At 44.5% G+C, this 24,312-nt stretch overlaps 1 protein-coding gene across 2 annotated transcripts in view; it reads left to right on the forward strand.

The window, feature by feature from the left end:
* Positions 1–24,312, forward strand: part of Prkcb (protein kinase C beta) — a 339,591-nt gene that overhangs the window by 299,027 nt on the left and 16,252 nt on the right. For both annotated transcript variants that reach the window (XM_021195974.2, XM_021195965.2), the window contains exons 14-16: positions 1,869–1,949; positions 2,233–2,340; positions 7,848–7,988. In XM_021195974.2, coding sequence (XP_021051633.1) covers positions 1,869–1,949; positions 2,233–2,340; positions 7,848–7,988 — 330 coding nt within the window. The remainder of the gene's footprint in view (positions 1–1,868; positions 1,950–2,232; positions 2,341–7,847; positions 7,989–24,312) is intronic.

Genomic DNA, 24,312 nt, shown 5'->3' on the forward strand with positions numbered 1-24,312 from the left:
GGTTGTCAGAAGCAAATGAAACACCAAGTGCCTTAAAGGTGTGAAGACACGTTCTCTGAGATGCTTCTCACAGAGCCTGTGTCTTGCAGTCACGTCTGTTTAGAATACATTTCGTATTCATTTATTCTTTTGTTTCATTATTTGTCTATTTTAAATTTCCAAATTATAAATGCCTACCTATGGTGTACACAATGTTTTGGGCCTGCGGGAGGGTTGAATTTTACTAATTTGTATGTATAATTTAATGTGCTTAGCCTTTATTGTTAAGATCTGCACTCAGCAGTTTCAAAAATATTACTATTGGGTATGTATGTGTGCATGCACACCCGCATGTGGAGGTCAGAGGAGGACTTTATAGAGCTGGATCTCTCCTCTACCTTTTCCTGGCCTCTGGGGTTAAATTAAGAGTCATCCGGCTCATGCAAGAAATGTTTGACCCACTAAGCCATCTCACTGTCCCTCGGTGATTTGCTTTCTGAAGCATGGTTTTGCTGTGTTGCCCAGGCTGGCTTTGAACTCATGGCAATCTTGCTGTCTTAGTGCCTCAGATGCTAGGATTACAGGTGTGTCCTCCAGCTCCTGGCAGTCACAGTGGTTTTCAAGAAGGCAATTCATTGTTAATTGTCATAGTCAGGTTGCGCTGTAGAGCTCGGGAACGCGTGACTCTTAGCTGATGGACGTCTTTACCCTTGGATTTGTAAGACATATTTGTGCGCATGTGTGAGTGCGCGTGTATGTGTATGTGAGTATAGTGACCTTGGAGAACAACAGATTCCCTTGGAGCTCAAGTTACAGGAAGTTGTGAGGTGCCTCACAAAGAAACCGGGAGGTAAATTCAGGTCCTCTGGGAAAGCAGTAGGCACTCTTAACTGTAACCACTGAGCTAAGTAACCAGTCCGCACAATTTTTTTTCTCTACATAGGATTCCATTGAGAGCACACACACACACACACACACACACACACACACTCACATATACTTTAAAGTAAAAATAAAATCTTAAAAAGTAGTCAGTGTGCCAGCACACAAATCTGATGGAAATGTAGAATGAAGAGGACCCTCTGTTGAGGGCCCACCTCTGAAGTGCCAGAGCTTAAGTAGAACCCACACCAGTTTAATCTACACTCGTGGGAAAGAGTCTAGCAGGAGAAAGACCGGTGTTTTTCATGATTTTACTCTTGACAAAGAATTATAGATGGTTTTCACAAAAATTTTTTTTTACCATGTATACTTTCCAAATAAAAACAGATGTAAAAGAATCACGAATACTTTTAGGGTGTCGTATTTTTAATCATGTTTCAAAAGAACCACGCTGAACAGTGGGTGTGGGTCAGAAAGAGATGAAGTCGCCCAGCAAGCCCGAGGCCCTGAGTTGAATCCCAAGCTCCACAAACAGATGAAAAACAAAACAAAAAGTGCACATACTGTAAATTTTACCATCTTTAAGTATGTGGTTCAGTAGTGTTAAGTATATCCACATTATTGTGTAAATGTTTTTACTCTATAGTGAGAAAACAAAACCACTCCTCCTTGTTAAAATGCCGTAGCAGAAATGTGAAACATCACTTCACACCCGGTGCTTAAAAAGGCACCGTGGCACACAGATGTTTGCCCAGCTGCAGGTGCCTTTGTGAAGCATCAAATTCAAGGAAACAGTGCAGGTGCACCCTACCCTCTTTGTCTACTCTCCAAGACCCTGCTCAAATCTGGAATGGAAGCAGTCATTATAACCTTGCCCAAAAGGTCAGCACCATACCTGAGACTCCCCACCCAAGTGCTAGGCCACTCTTCCTATAAAATAAGGATGAACTCAATCTCTAGCCATAGGGGCTGTCTGTCACTCTGATGGGACATCCTCTGTTTTCCAGATCATTGCTTATCAGCCCTACGGGAAGTCTGTGGACTGGTGGGCATTTGGAGTCCTGCTGTATGAAATGTTGGCTGGCCAGGTAATTGCATTTTAAGTGATCTGTAAGGAAATTACCCTCCACCTTCAGCCATATGGTCTCTGGGGAAAGTGACAGCTTGGTCACAGCTCATGAATCTGAGTACCTCTGACTTTTCTGGCCTTGGGGTTACTTACATTTGCTGATCGTCTTTTCTTGTGAATGTCCCAGAGGGTAACCTCAGCTTGGGGTTGGGGGTGGGGAGAAGGAAGCCCTGCTGGACAGAGAGAGCTGGGGGGAAAGGCCAGGCAGGGGCGCTTCTCCCACCCTGTCCTCTGCTCCACAGGCACCTTTTGAAGGGGAGGATGAGGATGAACTCTTCCAGTCAATCATGGAACACAATGTGGCATATCCCAAGTCCATGTCCAAGGAAGCTGTGGCAATCTGCAAAGGGGTAAGTTGTTCCTCCCTCAAGGCCAGGACTACCCCGCAAGGGTAGAGGTTGTGCCCCAACCAGTTGGAAGCAGAAGATTGCTATTATGTCTCCCTCTGTGTCTAACACCAGAGCCCTGCTATGGTGCTGTTCTCCCCTGCAAGAGGGAGTTCCCTTCTCATTTGCATCAAGGTCTGAGGAGGTAGCCATGTACTGGAGTTTCGCTTTTAACTGGGCACCAGCCCCAAGCCTTACACAAAGAAACCCAGAGATGCTGCTCAAGAGCTGGCACCATGAGAAGAGCTCCTAGGGTGGTCTGCCTTGTCCTGCTCCACTGCATGTGTCTTTAGTTAACATTAGAATTGTATGGCATTTGCTGTAAGAAAATTTCAAAGAGTATTGATTCTAAGTGACCACCTGGATAAGATGAATTAAATGCAATGTCCCTGGACTTGCATGATCTCACTCAGCTTGTAGGACACAGGTGCGCACAAAGCCATGTACACACACACACAAAACACACACACACACACCTACAGCTTATGGAAATAATTCCTGTGAAGAAAGTCAGGCAGGAATTTGCAGGTAAGACTTATTTGTGCTACATTTGTTGTATCCAATCTGCTTTTGAGATGATGGAGACCTAGGCCCTATCCCAGGATTAGGTCTGCATACCAGTGTTCTGAAAAAATCCCCCACGTAGCTCAAAATGCACTGCTTTTAAACGCAGTATCCAAAGGATGCAGTTTCTCAACCACAATGGAAGTATGAGAGCTTTACCCTGAGACTGATAGAACAGCATGCAAGGACAGATGTTTTACAAAGGCTTTCCCACCAGCCAACATGGAGGGATAGTTCTAAAGGTTAGACCCTGGGCTGTGCCTGAGTACAAGGTTCCTACTATGTGTCCACATACACCAGGGCTGTCGTCATAGATCTCTAGGATGCTTGTCCCCAGTCCAATGTCATCTATGTGGCTCTGGTTAAGGAAATCATCAACAGTCAGGAAGTTCAGCCTGAGTTTTGGCCCTGGTGACGTGAGCTGGCCACCAAATTCACAGCTTGAAAACACCTCGTAAGACTGAACTCTCACCCGCTGAATCACCTGAGCATTGTGTTTGAGCTGCGCTGCAAGGAGGTAGACATCTCTGGGGAAGCTACGTGTGAATTAGCCACAGTCCCTAACATCTTCAGGTTAAATCCGTTACAAGCATTTTCCTTGGAGGGTGTGAGGCAGGGAGAGAATAAAAACAAGGAGCCCAGAGGAGACTCAGGGGTTCATCAGGAGCACTGGCAAAGCCTGTAGATAAAGGATGAGTTGCAGACAGAGGCCGGTGAGGGTCCTGGAGGCATTCCCTTAAGAGAGGAGCTGGAGGAAGTCAGTCGTGGTCTTTAATTTGTTTAATGATTCTCAACATCTGAAGATCTGGATATTTTCCCATAAATTTTCAGCTTTCTGGCTGCCACATTGTCCACTCGTGTCCAGCCATTCCTACAAAGCATCAGTCAGCAAGACTGGAAATCACCATCTCTTTTAGATGGGAGGCAGCCACTCCAATTCATAAAAAAATAATAATAAAAAAAATAAAATAAAAAAGGGAGAGAGAGCCAGATTCTGTCTGAGTTCACATCCAAGTCCAAGAATCTGAGCCACTATGATCATGAAGTTATTTGACCTGATTTACGGATTGAGGCCAATAGCAGCACCGCACATAGGGTCCTTTGATGATTAAACCAGTTAATACCTATAAATCACTTAGACCAGAGCCTGGATTTCTGCTCCCGAACCCTAAGGCCATCTCCAATGTGAGTAACGCTGTCACTGCTCTGTTTGGTGCCAGGCTCCTCTTGGCATTTGAGCCCATGTCTTTCTGCAACAGGAGAATTTGGAGAGGGAAGGCTTTAGGAGATCAAAAGGCCCCTGCAAATCCTCATCACACCCTCCTGTTCCTTAGGTGTGTGGTTTTGAGCGATTTCCTTGTGTCTTTGGCCTTCTTCTGCTTCTTTATCTCCCAAATCAGAATAAAAGCACTTAATGAGTCATTTCCCAGACATTAAGTGAGGCAGTAGAAGGGGACTCTTGTGCGGCTAGCACATAGTAGGTGTTCAGTACATGCTCATGAACTTCCCCTTCCCAACCCATCCCTGCCTGGACAGCTCGGGGTAGGGGTTCTAAGTGGGTCATGGAGGAGAGAAAATTTTCCAGGTCAGCTGCCTTCAGCTTCAGCTCCAATTAGCACTTTGCCTGGTGGAGTTGTTTTCTATCAATTCGGGATCCATAACCTTCATAATGAGTGGGAATGACTCTCTTCGCTGTTTATGCTGGGGCACTGTTCTGAGTTGAGTGGGCTCAGTACAGTGTGGGCTCTCCCTCTAAAGCTGATCCTCCTTCAAAGTAGGGGTGATGCTTAAGCTTAGAGCCAGATGCTTCCTCCTGAGCAGAGGGCCCCTGGAGATGCATCTGGGAGGTGATCCGAAATGGGAACACTGATTACATCCAGCTGTCTCCGTGGCTTCAGGCACAGAGAGCGGAGAGTGGTAACCCGGCAGACTCCATACTGTTCTATGTGCCTACAGTGGAACTTCTTTGCTTGCCCTCTCCCCGCCTACAAGGAATCTGAAAACAGCCATCTTTCCCACATATACCATCTTCTTCATATGTCTAGCTCATTAAAAAACAAAAACCCTATTCTCCACCATGAAAACATAGCAAAAGCTTTCTCTGGTTTCCATGGGCAGGGTGCTGAAAGCACACAGAAGCCTAGACTAGCAACTTAGAGTAAAAATAAAGAGAGACTGAGTTACAGAGGACTGAGAGAGCTGAGCCATTCAAAACCTGACCCTGGGGCTGAGAAGGATGCTCCATCGGCAAAGTGCTTGCTGCAGGTGAAGACCTGAGCTCGGCCTCCAGGGCTCACATAAAAAGCCAGGTGTCACGGCACACATCTTTCTCAGAAATGGGGAGGCAGAGACCAGAGGATTTCTGGGCTCACAGACTAGTTAGCTAAGCTAAATTGGGGAAGTTCCAGGTAAAAATGAGAGATTCTGTCTTAGAGTGATTGGGGAAGGCATAGAGGCCTGGGCTTGACAGGCACACTCATGCACATGCACACACACACACACACACACACACACACACACACACACACATACACACACGCACACAGAGCTCTTCTCCTTGGTCATGTGACCTTAGGCAGATAACTTTACTCTCTGGACAAATTTGCTTATAGGGAAAATAGTTGCCAAAGCCTCCGAGTGTTGCTGTAAGATTCAAGAGTTATAAATGATGGCTGGTTGCCTTTAGCTTCAGTCCACAGAACATCATTGGTGTTAGCGTTATTGTTATCAGAGTTAATAGAGACCGTCTAGACCAGCAGTTCTCAAGCTGAGGGTCATGACTCCCTTGGGGGTTGAACCACCCTTCCATAGGGGGTCACCCAAGGCCATTGAAAAACCACAGATATTTAAGTTATGATTCATAACAGTAGCAAATTACAGTTATAAAGAAACAATGAAAATAGTTTTATGGTTGAGGGTCACCACAACATGAGGAACTGTATTATAAAGTTGTAACATTAGGAAGATTGAAAATCACTGTCCTAGACACACAAAGGTCAGGGCTTGACCTAATTTCCTTGGCTGCCATTGACTTTTCCTGACCAAGCAAGACCACAGATAGCTCCAAGAAAACCACCTGCAGAGTGTATAAAGTGGAGACAGGACTGTTCCGAGGTATGGCTGAGGAGAAGTTTTTATTGTGGCTACGAGGGAGAGAACAGCCAGACACATCTGGAAGAGTCCCGAGCAAGGAGAGAAAGTAGTGCACCGACCGTGGGCAGCAGCCTGAACTGGGCCAGAGAGGAGAGAGAAGGAGAGGCAGGAAGAGAAGAGCGTGTGGCAAAAGTGACTAAGAGAAAGGGGGCCAAAAGAGCCCAGGGCTGAAATGGCAGGGTTACATAGGAATCAGAAGCTGGGGGAGAAAGCCCGTGAGCTGGAGAAGAAGGGCAAGGAGAGAAGTGCAGATACTGAGGGAGCCTGGAGGCCGGCATGTGCCATGTGCTCTCTATGCTAAGAGGCACCACAGTTGGCCTTTTTGTGTCAGGTTCAGTTTCTTTTGAACCTGACACAGATCTCTCTCTCTCTCTCTCTCTCTCTCTCTCTCTCTCTCTCTCTCTCTCTCTCTCTCTCTCTCTCAACCAGTTTGATACAGAATCTCTTTATTGAGCCCAAGATGGCCTTGGCCTCTTCTAATAGCAATCTTCCTGTCTCAGTTTATGAAGTGCTAGGATTACAAGCATATACCATACCTCCTGGCTCCTATTTCTCTTAAAAGCCAAAGTTTTGGAGCTAGGCAAAGTGGAATTGGATCTCACCTGTGTTTATCTGCGTTCTCTGAGTATCATTTGCTTCACCATTTCAAGAGGGAAAAGAAATAGGCTCCCCTCATTGGGTTACTGCAACAGTCAAATAGTGTCGTGTCCATAAGAAAAGAAGGAGCAGAAAACACTGAGTTTGTGGGACTTTGGCTCCTTGGAAGATAAAGCACACACAGAAAGTGTGTACCTGGGACGGGGGCCATGGGGCATCCTGTAAGCAGGATTCATGTCGAACGCACAGCAGTTCTGAACTCCTGGATTCTACCTTTACCCACTGCCATCAGTCCTAGGTAAAACTGGGGGGTGTCGAGTCAGCTCCACAGTTCATCCTGTTTCTCTGCCCTCTTCCTTTTCTTTCTGAATCACCAACGCCTCCAGATTTCCTCTCTTTTCACTTGCAAGCATCTTGCGATCAGAGACCCTCGTTGCTACTTTGGGTTCATTTCTAAGAGCAAGCCTATTTGGTGGCTTCGCCTCAGAGCATAGCTATTCATCTTGTTTTTTAGCACTGGCTCACAGACCCAAAGATGGAGGGTTTTGATAATTAAGTAATTTAAACAGAACACCAGAGAAACCTCGGCGGAGCGAAGGGAGCTTGTGATACAGGGAACGAGCTGGGCTAGCTTTGGACTATTTAATGAGCTTTCTGAAAGTAATTACTTGAAACTTGGGTCCATTTGACTAATATTTTTCTTCTTCTTTTTTTAATTTTCACAAGTGCTTTGCTGAGAAATGCAAATGGCATCTGAATGAACATATCCTTTGAGTTGGTCAAATGTCAGTGTTTCTTAGAACAGGAGTAAGGGGTTTGAACATGTAGAAACTGGCCCCACTAGGGGCACCAGTAATCACATAAAGCTCATTCTTGAACCCAAGTGACAGCCTGTGACATTTTTAATGTGACGTTCAAGGCCATAATTGAGGTTTAGTTTGATTCTCCTTGAAGGACTTTGCTCTGGGGTGAGTATCATTTCCGTCTTTGCTCCTACAGAGGCCTGGCTAAGAAAGTGTCCCTGGGAGGAAACTCAGACAGCAAGACTGGTTGGTTGAGAGTCTGTCCTGACTTTCCTAAGTCGTTGGAATAATAATATCTCATCAGCACTCATTTCCTGGTCTACAATCTGTTCAAAGTTCTTCTTTCCTTTCTAGCTAATGACCAAACACCCAGGCAAGCGCCTGGGTTGTGGGCCTGAAGGGGAACGAGACATTAAGGAGCATGCGTTTTTCCGGTATATTGACTGGGAGAAACTCGAACGCAAGGAGATTCAGCCACCTTATAAACCAAAAGCTGTAAGTAGACCTCTCCGCGGCTGGCCGCTCCTTGGACACAACACGCTCTTTCTTTGGTGTGTGCATGCTCTGAATGCTCTTTGAGGTGTGGACATCAAAGCATCGACCCGAATATGTCTGTAGGTACCTCTCCCCCTGTGTGCACCAAGTCCCTGGATACCAAGTGGCAATTATTGCAAAGCCAGGTCTCTGTACATAAGGGAGAGACAATTGATACGGAGCTTTTGTTGTTGTTGCTGCTGCCGCTGCTTTGATTCAATTGCTGTAACTGTCTGAGCCGCCACCTGGAGGGGTGGGAGGGATGGAGGGGATGGTCATTGGGTGAGCAGAGTCCAGACTTACTTCTGAATTGTGATGAAGAATCTAATTTTGCCCTCCTTCCTTCCTCAGTTCAACTGTCATTTTCTCTTCAGACTGACATTGAAAAGGTCATGTTGTTTATCTCAATGGTATTTAAATTGAATTCTGAAACCTACACTACTACCTCTGAGTCTGTACCTGAGAATGGTTCACCAGCTAGTCCTTTCCCCAGGTGAAGAAGAAAGAATCAGACCCGCAGACCTCCATGAGGTTGGGGTGTCGACAAGTATATCATACCGTTGTGATGTCAGAATAAATACTTCCCATTCCCCTACAGTTGCTGGGGGAAAAAATTTGCAGCTCCAAAGACCCAGCAGGGTCCTTGCCAGCTTCTTGCAAGGGGGAGGAGGGGGAGTTTGTACCTGGGTGAATTAGAATGGTGATTTTATGAGGTAGATGTTTCTTTGTTGATGTTAAGTACAGCACAGACCTGGTGACTTTATTATGTGTTATGAAACTACTGACTGAGGCTGTAAAGGGAACGTAAACATTGCCATTGAAACTTGAAGTCGTGAGGGTCTCAGTGTTCAGACGAGAAAGATGATGATGATAGCTATTTTGGTGCGATAATTGTTAATTTCGTGAGCATTTATTATGTGCTAGGTGCCGTATTGAGCATTTCATTTACAGCATCTAATTAAACCCTCACAACGGCATACAAGGTGGGAGCTATTATTCTGGTGTATAGGAGAAGAAAGAGGAGACTTAGGCACTTTGACCACAGTCACCCAACTGCTGAGGTATGGGGTGAAGGGAGAATCAATGTTGTGAAGAGTCCAGCTCCATTGGAAGCTGCCTGTGTCTAGGGAAAAGGACAGGAGTATGAGAAAATCTCTCAGGTGATTCTCAACACTCTGTAGAACTGCCCCATCTCTGCTGCACCCCTGCTGAGTCTCCTTCTGGATATATCTGAGTGCTAAGAAGCCAGCTCCAATGGACACAGCCAGTTTTGCTGTTGCACATTCCAGATTAATACCAAATCAATCTTCCCAGAAAGTCCAGCAGAGATGCACTCTCTCTAGATCCTTCTGGAAATTTGTGGGATTATATCTGGAGTTCAGGCATCCGGATTAAACCCCTCCTGAGAGCACACCCATATGACATCACTTTTGAGTGTCATTATCATTCATCTTAAAACAAAGATACAGGCTGGGGCGTGGGATTCCTAATAGCATCTGACCATCAGCAAGTAGACCCTGCCTCTTGACTATTTCAGAGCCTGTGAGCTTGGGCTAGTCAAGTTCTCTCTGACTTAATTACTTTTTCATCTCTGTAGTGTAGCAAGGTAATGGTTTCTGCATCGGAGAATCATTATGACACAGAAACCACTTGGGATGAGCTTGGTTCATGACGAATTCTCAAGGAGAGTTGATTATGGTGGTCAGTGATGCCACTGAGTAGTTAGTATTGTGGGTTTAGGGTCTTTGAGGGGCAAGTTAGAAGTACTGTTTCTTAAAGGTAGTGTCTGTGCTCGGTCCTAGAGTGAGGAAGGAGCTACATGTCCTTGGCAGTACAGTTACCTTTACTGAACCCTTTGGGAATAAATCAAAAGGTAACTTGGAAGGGATGAGCAGGCTCTTTGTTCTGGAAACTGGTGACTCAGAGATAAGACAATGACCCACTAGAGTACATGTGTGTATGCGTGTGTGAGTGAGTGAGTGTGTACATATGTGTGTGAGTGTGTGTGTGTTTGTTTAAATGTTGAGATGTGTGTATATGCACATGTATGTGTGTGCCTGTATGTATCTATGCATGTTTATGCATATGTGTATGCATGTGTGTATGAGTGTATGTGTGAGTGTGTGTTTGTTTAAATGCTAAGGTTTGTGTGTGTGTGTGTGTGTGTGTTTAAATGCTAAGGTGTGTATGCGAGTGTGCATATTTGTGTACATAAGGTTTGTATGTGCATGAGAAGGCCCGAAGCTGACTTCTGGATTCTTCCTTGATCATTTTTCACTGTGTTCACTATGCCAGGGTCTCTCAGTAAAAACTTAGATCACTAACAGAACTGCTCTAGCCAGGTTGCTCTGAGGATCCTGTCCCAGCCTCCATAACTCTAGAATTACAGATGGACTGCCACATGCATCCCGAATTTGTGTGGCTTCTGGAGATTCAAGCTCTTCCAGCCTTTCTGCATGTACGGCAAGCATTTATACCTGCAATCTTTCTCGCAGCGCACCCCTCCACTTAGGTTTTGCAAAGCTATTTATAAGGTCTCAAAACGTGAGCCTCTCCTTTTCTTATTTTGCCCATGCTCGTTCACACTGAAGCTACTGGACTTTAGGAGCTTGTATTAGAGTTATACACCAGTAGTTTGCAAATGGTGTTCCCAGACCAGCAGTGACAGCTTCCATCTGAGCCATGTTCAAAATAAACTGCTAGGACTCAACTCTAGACATCCTGAATCAGAAACTCTGGTAGCACTCTGGTGGGATGCTGAGTCCAGGAAGCCCTGCAGAGAATATGAGACATACTGTAGGCTGAGGACATCACGCAGGCAGGTGAGAAAGAGAGAGACAGAGACAGCGACAGAGAAGGGCCAGAGGAAGGTGGCAGAGAAAACAGCTAGTTACAGAAGGGAGACTGGTTTTCAGCCATTTGGGAGCCAGACAATGGCTTCTGGCATCTATCACCCACTTTAGAGGAAGAAAGAAAGCTGTGAGCTACAGGAGGAGGCAAGAAGGCCAAGGTGGAAAGCTGTGGCCCAGCAAAGCCCAGCTTCACACTCTCATTCGAAGCTAGGGACGGCACTGCTTAGCTGAAATCTCACTATTTCTTCATAATTGGCAGCAAATGTTTAAAAATTAAACAGTTCAGGGCAAATAAAAACATATCCATGGCCCACATGCGGCTTGTGAACTGCCAGTTTGCAACCTTGGGGAATGTTGATGGATCAAGTTGGAGTGACATTTAGCCAGTTCCTGTTAGTACTATTTGTGGGCAGTTAAGAGTCCATTTTGACTGGAAAGTTATTTGTGACTATTCCTGCTAAGGGTCATGAATATACAGGGCTCGCAGGCTAGAGAGTTATTTAATTTGATAAAATGTTTGCCACATAAGCACAAGGACCTGAGTTTGATACCCAGATCTCTCTCTCTCTCTCTCTCTCTCTCTCTCTCTCTCTCTCTCTCACACACACACACACACACACACACACACACACAGCATGCTTACTTAAATGCACTCACATGCACCTCCAGCCTATGCCTGGCTCTTAGAAGACAGTCAGGAAAGGGTAGCTATCTTTCTGTCTTTATTGTTGATAATAACCAATTCCATCAATAATTAAACCAGTAATTAACATCAGTAATTCTTCTTATATTAATTGTATAACTGAATAATTGCTAGTGCCTGTCAACAAAAGCCTGCAACTGTCGAACATTTGGTATTATTTCCAACCATACAACATCCTGAACTATTTTATGTGGGTTTAGTAATGTCTTTCAAAACACAGTAACCAGACCAAGTCATGTGTTTCCAGATGTTTTGCCACCAGCCCTAAGGGTAGAGGGGTCTACCTTGACCTCCCTGGATAGATTTATAAACACAATTGTCCTACAGTATCTATGGGGTATTGGTTTGAAGATACCAAAATCCATAGAGGCTCAAGTCTCTCATATGAAATAAGTAGTATTTGAACATAACTTACACATATCCTACTTTAAATCATTTCTAGATCACTTACTATATATAACAAAAGCAAATGATATGTCAAGAGTTGTTATATCATTCAGAGAGTGTGTTGTTTACTTTGTATTGCTGTAATAAAACACCATGATCAAGGCAATTTATAGAAGAAAAGAGTTGATTTTGGCTTGTGGTTCCAGAGAAATGAGAGTCTCTCATGGCAGCAAGCAGCAGGCATGGTAACAGAAGCAAAAGCTGAGGGCTCATGTCTTGAACAGCAAGCATGGAGCAGAAAGTGAACTGGAAATGACACATGACTTTGAAACCTCAAAACTCCAGTGACACCTCCTTCAGCCAGGCCACGCCTTCTTTAGCAAGGCCACACCTCCTAAACATACACAAACATTTCCACCAACTGCATCCAAGCATTCAAAGCTCTGATCCTATAGGACACATTCTCATTCAAATCATCACAGAGAATAATGACAAGAAAATAAATTCTCTGTGTGTCCATGTATTTGGTGAATATGCAACACTTCATTCTTGCATTTTTAAATTATTTTGTTTTGGGGGCTGTGGAGCCCAGGCTGGCCTTAAACTCTTGATCCTCCAGCCTCAGATGCCCAAGTGTTGAGATTACAGTCATGTGAGCTCTAAAAATCATTTCTGAACCACAAGATCTGAAGTGTGTGTGTGTGTGTGTGTGTGTGTGTGTGTGTGTGTGCGCGCGAGCAAGTGCCCACCCACCTATTTGATTCTTCCTGCTAATGTTCCTCTTACGTTGTAGATCCAGGTTTTCTCATCCCCACCCCCACCCCAGGACCTGTGCTTCCTCATCCTTATCTTCTCATCTGCCTGTCATCTTTGAAATGCCTGCGGCAAGTGTGCAGAGTTCCATGTGCCTGTGGAATATTAAAAGACATGTGTGTACCTGTCAATGTGCCTGATTCATGCATGCTATTAAGTGAGTTCAGGGAGAGAAGGCACAAGGGGCAGAAGCAGAGGCCTGTATTCAAACATCAGTGAAGGGTGCTATTATGGGTGGTTCATTAAAATCACTTTAAATGGGTTTTGTTTGTTCTCAGTGCTATCTTTTATTGTGGCAAGGAGTAGCTTGACAGTGCATTGTTTGAAACTATACTAAAATATACTAGGTTTGTTGTATTGTTATAGCAACAAAGTAGTGTGTGTATGTGTGTGTGTGTGTATGTGTGTGTGTGTGTGTGAGAGAGAGAGACAGAGAGACAGAGACACAGAGACACAGAGACACAGAGAGACACAGAGACAGAGAGAGACAGAGACAGATAAAAAGAGAGAAAAACAAATCCTGTGGGCTGAGGCACACATGTTCATGGACATAGAGGCTGCTGGTCAACTTTGAGCTTCTACCTCTGGCCCACCCCACCTTATTCTTTTGAGACAGGGTTCTCAGTCTGTACTACAGTACTTCATGTAGGCTGGCTGGTCCAGAAAGCCTCTGGAAGCCTCCTGTCTCCGCCCTGTCCCTCTATCAGCACTAGGATTACAGATACACACCATCATGCCTGGATGTTTCTACATGGGTTCTGGAGGTCTGAACTCAGGTCCTCCTGCTTGTGTGGTAAGCTTTTTGCTGCCTGAGCCATCTCCCCAGCTCCATACAGTAGTGTCTCTAAATGCATATCTGGTCACATCAATCTCTTCCTTGAAACCCCATACCAGCTTTCTGATACCTCACAATAATGCCTCTGGGTCTTTGGCGTATATGGCTTGTGAGTCCCTCCCAACATCTCAGCCCCTAGCCCCAAGGACCAGCACTCCTGGATTTCTCTTATTTCTCTAACACTCAGCCTTTTCTCTCTTTGCCAGCTTTACCTATGCAAAACCATTGTCTGGGATGCCCATGACCCTTCCCAGGCTCCTCTCCCTCTCCTGGAGGCTAGGTGCTACCTCATTAAATCCAAGGAACATCTCCTCCTCGGGGAAGCTCCTCCTGATTCCTGAGTAGGGACCTGCTTCACAAACTCATTTCATGTTCTTGTAATTGTGTGTTCAATTTAACGTCTGTCATTTTGACTAGACTGTGGCTTGTTTGTTTGTTTGTTTTTTCTTTTTCTTTTTTTCACTGTCAGAGTCAAAGCCTAGCATAAGTTTTAACACATAATGGGTGCTAGAAAATTTTTACTGAATGAATGAATGGATGGATGGATGGATGGCCATGAAATGGGATGATGTAACATACCATGTTGTGGGGCATAAAGGCTTCTTTTAGGCTGTATATTAGAGTGAAAGGTGATTTTCTTATGTATAGCAGGATGTCTCCGATAAATTGGTTGTTGTGTAAGTTACTATCGTGTTTATAAAGGGCTATAATTTGCCTGCTGCACTGCAAGCTGTCATGGCTTCTTTAGGCTGAGCAGTGTGTACAGGGAGAGGATGCTACAGAAGGATCTGGAGTTGTGGTGCATGGTGCGGGCTGCAGATGGCTGCTGTCCGTCCTTGCACAGGTGGTTCAATGCATGCACAAGTCACCTGAAAGTCTGATGCAAACATAGAGTCTGGGTCAGGTTGCTGAGGGTGGATCCTGAGGTTCTGCATTCCTTATGAGCTCCTTACTGCTGGGCCAGGAACTCTATGCTGTGTAGCAGGGACCAGAACACTGAGCACCATGGTGCCACTGGCCATAAGTGAGATGACAGAGCCTAGTGTCAGCAGGGTCTTCTGTGTAGTAAGAGGAGGGTAGTATGACATGGTGAAGACCCGTGTTGTGGTAAAATGTGGCTTGGGCTGTTATGGTCAGTGTATAGTGGGAGAGAGGTGGTAGCCTACGTCCTTCCATATTTCACATGTGTGGAGCAGAGGACTCAGAAGTACATAAGTACATTCTCTACTGGGAACAACGTTGGGTGCTGAGTCACCCACTCGGCCGAGGAAAAGGTCAGTGGTGTGTAGGTCTTGGGAACACAGTAATAAATAGCACGGAAATCCCTATCTGACTGGCAGAAACAGTAATGTTTCCAGTAATGCACAGAGAAGCAAGTGAAATATGTAAGGTATGGTATTGTAAATTGATAAGCATTACAGAGCAAACAAAAGCAGCCATGGAGTTTGGGAAGTCCAGGATGGGGAAGGAGAGACTTTAAGTAAGGTGGGAGGAAGGTATCGCAGAGAAAGTGACGCCTCAGCTGAGTTAGGAAGACGAGGGAGGGAGCTGTGTCTTTATTGAGGACTGGGGTATGAATGCAGTGTTAGGAACACATTTAAAGACTGGAAAACAGCTTACCCAGCGTGTCTTGTGGATCTCAGATCCTGGGCATCTGAACTCAGTGGGTAAAGAAAAAACAGAGAGGCCCTGGGACAGGAAGAAGGTACTGAGCACTACAAGATCTTTGGCTTTTAATCCAACCTGTGAGCAGAGAAATAGTGACCTAACAGTGGGCCTTAAAAGAATTATGTTAGTCAATGAGGGGACACATGTGAAACTGAGAACAGTTGTGGAATCTGTTAGCACTCCAGGCAGGACACTGTAGGAACAAGGGCAGGATGGAGTCAATTGGGAATCTTTAGGCAGTGGTTTTCAACCTGTACATCGTAACCCCACAAGGGTCACCTATCAATACCCTGCATATTGGATATTCACGTTCCAGTTCATAACAATAACAAAATTACAGTTATGAAATATCAACAAAAATAATTTATGGTTATTTCCACAACAAGAAGAGCTGTATTTAGGGACTGCAGCTTTCAGAAGGTTGAGGACCACTTCTCTAGGGTGATGCTCACTTCAACATCCTCAGCCTGTCTCCAGTTCCTGGTATCTTGTAGGCAACTCAGTACCTCTATGGCACAAAAGATGGACAAACAGGAATCCCTGTGGATCACACAATTGTTCTTTAAGTAGAGGGGCTGTTAGCCCAGAGTTTGGCCCTGGGTGAAAGAAGTGTGAACCAAGAGAATAGCTATCAAGAGAGTGCCTACAGCTCAGAGCACTGCTCCCAGGCCACAGAGTAGTTATGGGCACCCTGTAGATTGTAGGTTGTATTCCTTCTGTCAGTGAGAGCATACCGTAGTCTAGATGACTGTTGAGAGCTTTGACCAAGGCATTCTCATGCCTGGAAGATGTATCTTAGAATGTTGCTATGCAGTAGTAGGGGGTGCCTTGGGGCTGGTCCTTCTTGCATGTCTGTGTTTTACTGTGACCCTGGGATCAGCTTATCCAACGAGCAGTGTAGAAGCAACTAACTGAAGGGCATGGGGAAGATAAGGCAGCCACAGGACATCTGCTCCATGAAGTCCACAGAGTCTTGAGTGCTGACGTGTGAATGGACATGCCCTCCTGCTGGTGAGTGTGACAACAATAGTTCCTGGAATCAGGAGCAGTCTGGTCATCGGTTCTGGCTGAGAAGTAAATTTTAAGATCACCTTTCAGCTGGTCCTGTTGGCACAGGCCTGTGACCCCAGCTACTCAGAAGACTTAGACTAGAAAGTCACAAGTTCAAGACCTGCTTGGGTTGGAATGAATTCAGGCTAGCCTGTGCAATACAGTGATACGTGTCTCAAATTTAAAAATGAAAGAGCACTAAATATAAAGTTCCATGCTAGCATTTGCCTGGCATGCAAGAGATCTGCACTCAGTTTCCAGTACCTAAGTAGATAATCTTTCTCTAACTCCTTGCATTGTCTTGTGAACCAGCATGCAGCCCACAGAGACATGCTAGCAGGCTTGGTCTCTCCTTTCCTCTCTAGCCTGCATGTCAGGCCTCCCACGTCTTTCACAGGCTGACTCCTGTCATTTCCGCTCTTGTTAAGTATTCTTATCTTCACTGTTTACATAAAGCCTCATCGTTTTAAGACATCTCCACATCAGGAGAGCCTAAACATCTTTCTGGCTATAAAGTCCCTTGCAGAGTTCCTTGTCCAAGCCCTTTGAGTTCCGTGCCATTTCTAAAATATGATCATAATCGACTAGCTCTGGGGAGATGGCTTAGTGGGTGGAGCGCTTGTTGCATAAGCATGAGGACCAGAATTCAAATCTCTAGAATCCACTTCTAAGGTGGTCACAGTAGCATGGGTTTGTAACACCCAAGGGATGGGAGACAGAGACAGGAAATCCCCATGAGCCTGAGGTTCAGCGTGCCTGGTCTATGCCACTGTGACCAACAAGAAGGCCCTGCCTAAATAAGATAGACGTGGAAGACCAACACATGAGGTTGTCTTCTGACTTCCATGTGTGGATCACAGCACATGTGTGCCCACATGAATGTGCAAATGGGCACACACAGACGCACACACATACAAAGTTGTCCACACCCTCTGAGAGCCCAAAAGTGCCACTGCTTCCGGAAGAGCTCACACCCACAGAACTTGCTTTCTCCACGGTTCTGTCACTTGAAAGCATTGTTTACGAAGTCAAAAGCTTCAGTGCTCCGTAATGAGCTGCAGCTCCTCCGTTCCTGTGACATTCTCCTCCAGACCCATTTGCCCTTTATACAGTGTGAGCAAGTGTCCCTGTGTGCATGTGGCGGAAGGTGTGTTTGATGTCCTGACATTTCTGAAGTGAAGCCAGAAAGTGTAACCTTTGTGTGTTTGCTATTCAGACTCCAAATTCAAGGCTTAAGGAAGGGATCTAACTTCTACTCGGTATGATTTATTTAAGCTTTGAACTTAACTCCAACTTAACACCTCCAAAGTACCAAATACTCAGGAGGACAATAGCTGTTTGAATGTTGTGACTTAAAGTGATTCTCATAAAACCTGTATCATTCACACACATTAGAGAGCGTACTGAGTTCTTGCCTGTGGTGGACACTGTCCTACGTGTCTTTCAGGTGTTGTCTCATGTGACTCCCACAACATCTCTTTGGCAGAGGTGTTATTATCCACGATACAGATGGACCGGGGAGCTTGGAGACACTAAAAGTATATTCACAGTCTAGCAGTAGAGGGTGGCAGAGCCAGGACTTGAACTCTAAACTCTGTACTGCCTAAAATCTTTGGGAAGATTATTGGATGAATTTGGATCACCTGGTAAGGCCTGGACTCTTGCTAAGGGAAGAGAGCCATGACAACTAATGGAATTTATTACATGATAGCAAAAGACTGAAAATTGGTGCAACCCAAATGACTTCACATTTATTTTAAAATACTGTAGCAAAGAATGCATCTGTTCACACCTTTTTACAGTCCACTGGCACAACTGGAAAAGGTGCAAGTTTCCTTCTTCTGAAAGCTTGAGTTTCAATGCTAACAGAGATAGCAGACTCAGGGCAGGGCAGGGCAGGGCAGCATCCAAAAGGAGGATCTGGGGTTAGGCTCTGTAAAGAAGAGATGCTGCCATACTCCATTCTGGAGGTTCTATGTGTGCATCTATAGGGGCAGAGTTTGCAGAGATTATAACAGAAATACTAGGGTGTGTTCATATAGTAGCTGATGGGTAGCCCAGAGTAATTTAGAAACACAGCCTGAGACCTATCTCTCTCTTTCCATGTGCTCTCTGTCCCCATGGAGAGTTCATACAACTATGGATCAAATCAGGCTCCCTTCAGATAGTTGGAATTTTAGCAGGTACCTTGACCAAACAGAGTTCCAGAATCACTTGCCAGGTGCGTGACTTTGCACTGAACCCTGGAAGAGAAGCCAGCAATTGAGTTGAAATGATGGATGAACCACACCCATGCTCTGAGAGAGCATGGAACTGTTAGGATGCCTGGCAATTATTAGTGGAATGTGATACAAGTCAAGGATTGGAAGACTGCCTTGGAAAGGGAATTCAAATCCTTCATCCAACAGATGAACAGAGAGCCAGAGATTTGTCTACGTGACTCACCCAGGGAATATAACAGAACTAAGATGCAGAGCTGTATTCATTATGCTATTTATAACTATTTAACAAGTCAGCCATGTTAGCCAAATTATTTACTTTTCCTAGAGAATGTAGACCTTTTTGAAGTTAACTAAGCTAATTGCACCCCTACAAAACCCCGGAGAGGAGTTAATATTCATTTTCCCATACCTGTAATGAAACCCACTGAGACCCATGAGCTAAATCACATGCCCATGATCACTCAGAAACTAAGTCTGAGTATCAGTTAATATAAAGTCTTACCCTTCACCTCAGAGTCCTCCAAAGAGCTCTTTCCTGTTATAATGTTTCTTCCCTCATCAATCAAACTCAGCCACACAGATGTGAGGTTTACATTTCTCTTGGTCTAATCTTGACTTCTCCTAACTCCCCGGAGATGGGGCCAGTTGGGTAGATATTTGGTAGGACCACTTTTTGACTCTTTGGCCAACTTTACCTAGGCTGTAACGATAATCACAATATCCCATGACTAAAGGGCAAGAGAATAGTCAAGAAGAGAACTGAGAGGATCCAGGGAGACTGTCCATTGTAGACATACATTTTTTGCAACCTACTTTTAAAAAGGCTTCATCCTCTCCTCTGGCCCACCACCCAGCAGAGGCAGTGGAAGAGAAAAATTATTAGAATATGGGGGAAGTGGAGCTGTTCAGCAATAGCTCTTTGAGGGTGAAGGGGTGAGCTTGATCTTCTTTCTCAGTAGTAGTTCAGTCCTGTATCAAACACCAAATGCAACTCAGCAGCTGCAGACCAGTCCTTTAAGCAGGGAGACATCAGGTGCAAACCAGCAACTTCAGTCTAGTCATCAAGAGCAGTTCTTAGGTGAGTTTCTCTCAGTGAGGGCATTACCACAAGTTGAACTCAACAACACTATGTAAGGTGAACTAATACATGCGTGATGTTAGAGAAGAATAGTGAGGTGGAGCTAACCAAACTCGGTGCTTGTTTCCCACTGTCTGTGGGGTCATATTTATACTCCTTCATCACAGGCCCTTCCACATGTCTGCTTTAGCAGAGCATCCTTTCATCTGTGTGCCCCAGCAAAACGTCATTTGACATAATTAACTTTCCAAAGAAAGTTAGTTTCTACTTCAGTCCATCAACAAGTGGACAGACAGTCAAATGAAGCCATAACTCAACATCAGCTTTGCTGTTTAATAGATGAGTAAAGATGGGCAGTAAGGAGGCCTCTGAAACCCCTCCATAGATGATGTCCCTGTGACCTCAGCTGGACCCTGTGCCTTCCAGACCATCTCTTCCTAAATCCGTTGGACAAGCCCTAAAGCTTCTTTTTTTCAAGTTCTTATCACTCAAGCTTTAACCCTCTTGCTTCCTGATGATAACACCATCTCCTGAGTGACTGGAAAAGTTGAGACGTAGGTGGACCTAACCTGGCCTATCAATGTTGACAGTTATGAGAGTGGCCTTTAGAAGAGTTGCCTTGGTCATAGTGTCTCTTCACAGCAATGGAAACCCTAAGACACCTTCCACAGCTCCATCTCCTCCAAATGTCTGTTCAAATTTTGGATTTGTTGGTACATTAAAGCATTGATTAGATCAGAGCCTTATGGTATAGTTGTCTCTGGAAAGAATCAGCACACTCGGAAGCACGCTTGACTGATCTCTTGGCTTCTCTTGATGTGATCAAGTTAACATTCAAGGCACATGGCAACAAACAACTTAGTCCCTAGAAGGTCCAGAAACTTCCACCGGAAAGAGCTTCTTTTTCCTAAAATTTCTGGTAGCTTTAGACTTAATCTTAGTAGATGATTAGTAGGCCATGTGCTTCTCTTCTGTTCCATGCTATCGAGGGGATGGACCATCTGATTGGCTTGCCCTGGATCGTCTGTACCCTTGAGCCAAAAGACTAGGTCTATTCCTAGCCATAACGAGAAAGAGAGGATGTGTGCCTCTCTGTTGCTAAGAGAGATGTCTGCTGTGTAGACAAGAAACAAGCTATCTGTTTGAACTCTTTCCTAGATATCTTCTTCATTCATAACACGCTAGCTCGTTTCCATCTTAAAAACTTCTTGTCCGGAACATGAGGTCCCCTCTTCACCCTGAAGCTGGCAGCCTCCTCCAACTTGGCATGAACAGTTAGGAACGTTTACTGGCTCTGGTTAGTGACAATTTGCTCCTTCCTTTCTGGTGCAAACTGCCTCCACCAGTCCATTGACATTTCTCCCTTTGAGTCATCAATGACCTGGAAATTGCCTGCTCTCGAAGGCCCGAGGTCTTTCTTGACCTCGTTAATTCATACTTTGATCTTCCTTTAAAGGAAATCTGGAAAAATCTAACTTCCAATCAGACCCAAAGCTATGCAGTGGGCAGCTGAGGTTGAGCCCTTCAACATCTCATAATGGAATTATTGTGTGTGTGGGTGTGTGGAGGTGTTTGTAAGAATCCGCCTCTTCCTGATTATTGTTATGAGTGCTGAAAGGAGTGTTGTCATTCTCTGAGTGGTATAGCCACAGGGAAGTTGCTCATAATCCAATAACTAATAACCAGCCCATGCTCATGCACACAGTACTAATTAACTCAGTAAGTGACACACCCAGAAAAGATATGGGAAGAGGAGGATTTGTTGGGAAGGAAAAGGGTTTCAGTGTAGGCAAGGTGAGAGAAGATAATGTACTGACTAAGATTTAGTATACTCGTGTGTGAAACTACCAAAGGGTATTTTGTTTAAGGTTCTGTGGTGAAAGTAAGTCTCACATTCCCTCTTGCTTGGAACTTTGTTGCACTCTTAGAGTGACCTTTTACAACTAAGATCCTCTGGGACACTTCTGTAGAGAAGTGCGCAAGCCCAAAATATGCCATGTCCCATACAAGTACAGCATATAACAACATGCAGCTTTATCTATACATAGATATGTACTCAAACACACACACACACACACACACACACACACAATTGTTGAATCTTAGGACTGGAGAGATGGTAAGTGGTTGAGGGCACTGACTGCTCTTCCAGAGGACCCAGGTTCAAGTCCCAGCACCCAAATGACAGCTCACAACTGTCTGCAACTCCAGGATCTGACACCTTCACACAGACATGCATGCAGGCAAAATACCAATGCATGTAAAGTGGAAATAAATAATTTTTTAAAAATAGTTGAATCTTGGTTGATTTAAAAAAAAAAAAAAAAAAGGCTATCCAATTAAGACACCAACCTAGATAACAACTCAGAATCCCACTTCTAATACCATCTGGATGTGGACCACTTCTTTTCCTTGCTTCTCTTTGTCCTGGGGTTGACACTTATCTACACACTGAACTCTGCTTTACTCTTCTAATGAGTTCTTGAATACATGAGCACTGTGGACCTTTTCTGTCCCCAGGTTCTCTATCTTTGGATTCAACCAACCATGGATGGTCATTTTTAAGAAATTAAATTTTGTGTCTCTACAGAACATGTTAGAACACTACCATGACATCATCCCCTACATGGAACAGGATAATAACTGCTTGCACAGCTTTCTCATCATGTTAGGTACCCCAAGTCTTCTGATTTATACAATGTGTACATAGGTTATGCCCACATTCTATATAAGGAACTGCAGCATCCAAGAACAAGGTATTTAAGGAACCAAAAAGATATTTGGAACTAACCCATAATGGATTTGGAGGGGCAACTCTCTATCTGTAAGCTAAATTCAGAATCTTGCCGTGTGTGTGTGTGTGTGTGTGTGTGTGTGTGTGTGTGTGTGTGTGTGTATGGGTGTGAATGATTGAATGCATGGAGTGTGTAGAACGTAGGTGTCCTTCATCATGCTCTTTCTACCCATTTGTTGTTTGTTTATTTATATTTATTTGGATTTGGGGGTGTCTCTCACTGGCCTGGAGCTTACCTTATCAGCATAGGCAGGCTGGTCAGTGAGCCCCAGCAATGCCTGTCTCCAGTACTGAATTACAAGTGTGTGTGACTGTGCCAGGCTCTTTACATGAGTTCTGGGTATTGAACTCAGGTCCCAGTGTTTGCCTGGCAATCACGTTAGCAACTTATCTACCCTCTAGGTCTCCTCTTTTTAAAGTCCCTCTTCCTGCTTGAATGAAGCAGTGTTTACTGGTTTCCTGACTCCCCAGCTACTCCTTGTAAAAAGTCCCAACTCTGTGAAAAACCATGTCCACTGACAGTAGAGTTTGGAGAACTAAGATCTTCCCATGAACCAGAAAGGGAAGCAACAAAACCCATTTGTTATTTATTTACACAGTGCATATTGTTAAAAACAACCTCCATGTATCCCCCTCCATAAATTCATTTCCAGAATAACTCAAGAGGTGGTGTCTTACCTGCTTCAAATGTCTTTCCAAGTGACTGAGTCTTGCTGGGACTGGAAATGGATCCTTCTTGTCTGAGCATGCATCTTTTGCACTAATCTCTAACTGAAACCCTAGGTCCTGCTTTGCACCCTGCAGCTCTTCCTTACATCACAGCTCCACCATACCTCACCCTCATGCCTCATAGTACTCCCATACTGTACAGCACCCTCATATACCTCACTGCCCCTATACCTCAAGCCCCTCATTACTTCACAGGCCTCAGTCTTCATACCCATGTACCTCACAGTACTGTCATACTGCACAGTACTTCATATTTCACAGCCTCCCCAATCTTCACACCCCATAACTCACAGCTTCTTTATACCTTACAGCCCTTCCATTCCTCACAGCCTCCACACCTCAAAACTCTATACATCCCACAGCCTCCCCATATATCACAGACCCCCCCCCCATACCTCATAGATCCTTCCAGACCTTATAGACCCTCATACCTCACCAGGCTTGGACCTCAGGGTTTAAGTGGCAGATTCTTACTATGTTCATGACTAACTGGAGTGGAATTTTCTGTATTGGGTGGGTTGCAGCAGAGCTTCTGAGACCCACACTAGCCCATCCCATATAGCGAGCATACCGTGCCCATCCCCAGAACAGAGTCAATAGCCCTTGGCTATCGGTTGCAGTGCTAAATATTGGATGCACATAAAAACAATGGCAGTGACTTTTATTCTAACATTTTGATTACACTTACGTTTTTTTTTCTTAACAAGTTTTCTGTTTCATCTTAGAATTTGGAAAAACAATTATTAAGATTCTAAAGAATTAATCAACAGATGAATGTCAAGGGCAGGGCCCAATTACCTCATTCTGAGAGGCGTAATAACTATTTCAGTTTGTTACCTAGCTTCAAAACAAAACGAGTCTTTGTATTTTATACATGAAATCACATCCAACCACCATCTTCATTTGAATTTGTATACAACTTTCAAGTACAAAGCTTCCTTTTAAGCTTGGTAATAAATTTCACAAGAATAATGGCCAACCTTAATAAGTAGCATGACCCTAACAGTGAATCTTGTTAATGATCATAATATGATAACATCATTAAAAATGAAGTCTTCAGTCCAGAGTCTGAAGCATCTCCCCACCCCTGGTCACTTCACTTATGAGGTAAATCCATCTAGACCAAGTGAATGTTGGGAATTTAGCTAACTTGT

Source organism: Mus pahari, chromosome 1 (assembly GCF_900095145.1).
Source record: "Mus pahari chromosome 1, PAHARI_EIJ_v1.1, whole genome shotgun sequence".
Taxonomy (NCBI): Eukaryota; Metazoa; Chordata; class Mammalia; order Rodentia; family Muridae; genus Mus; species Mus pahari.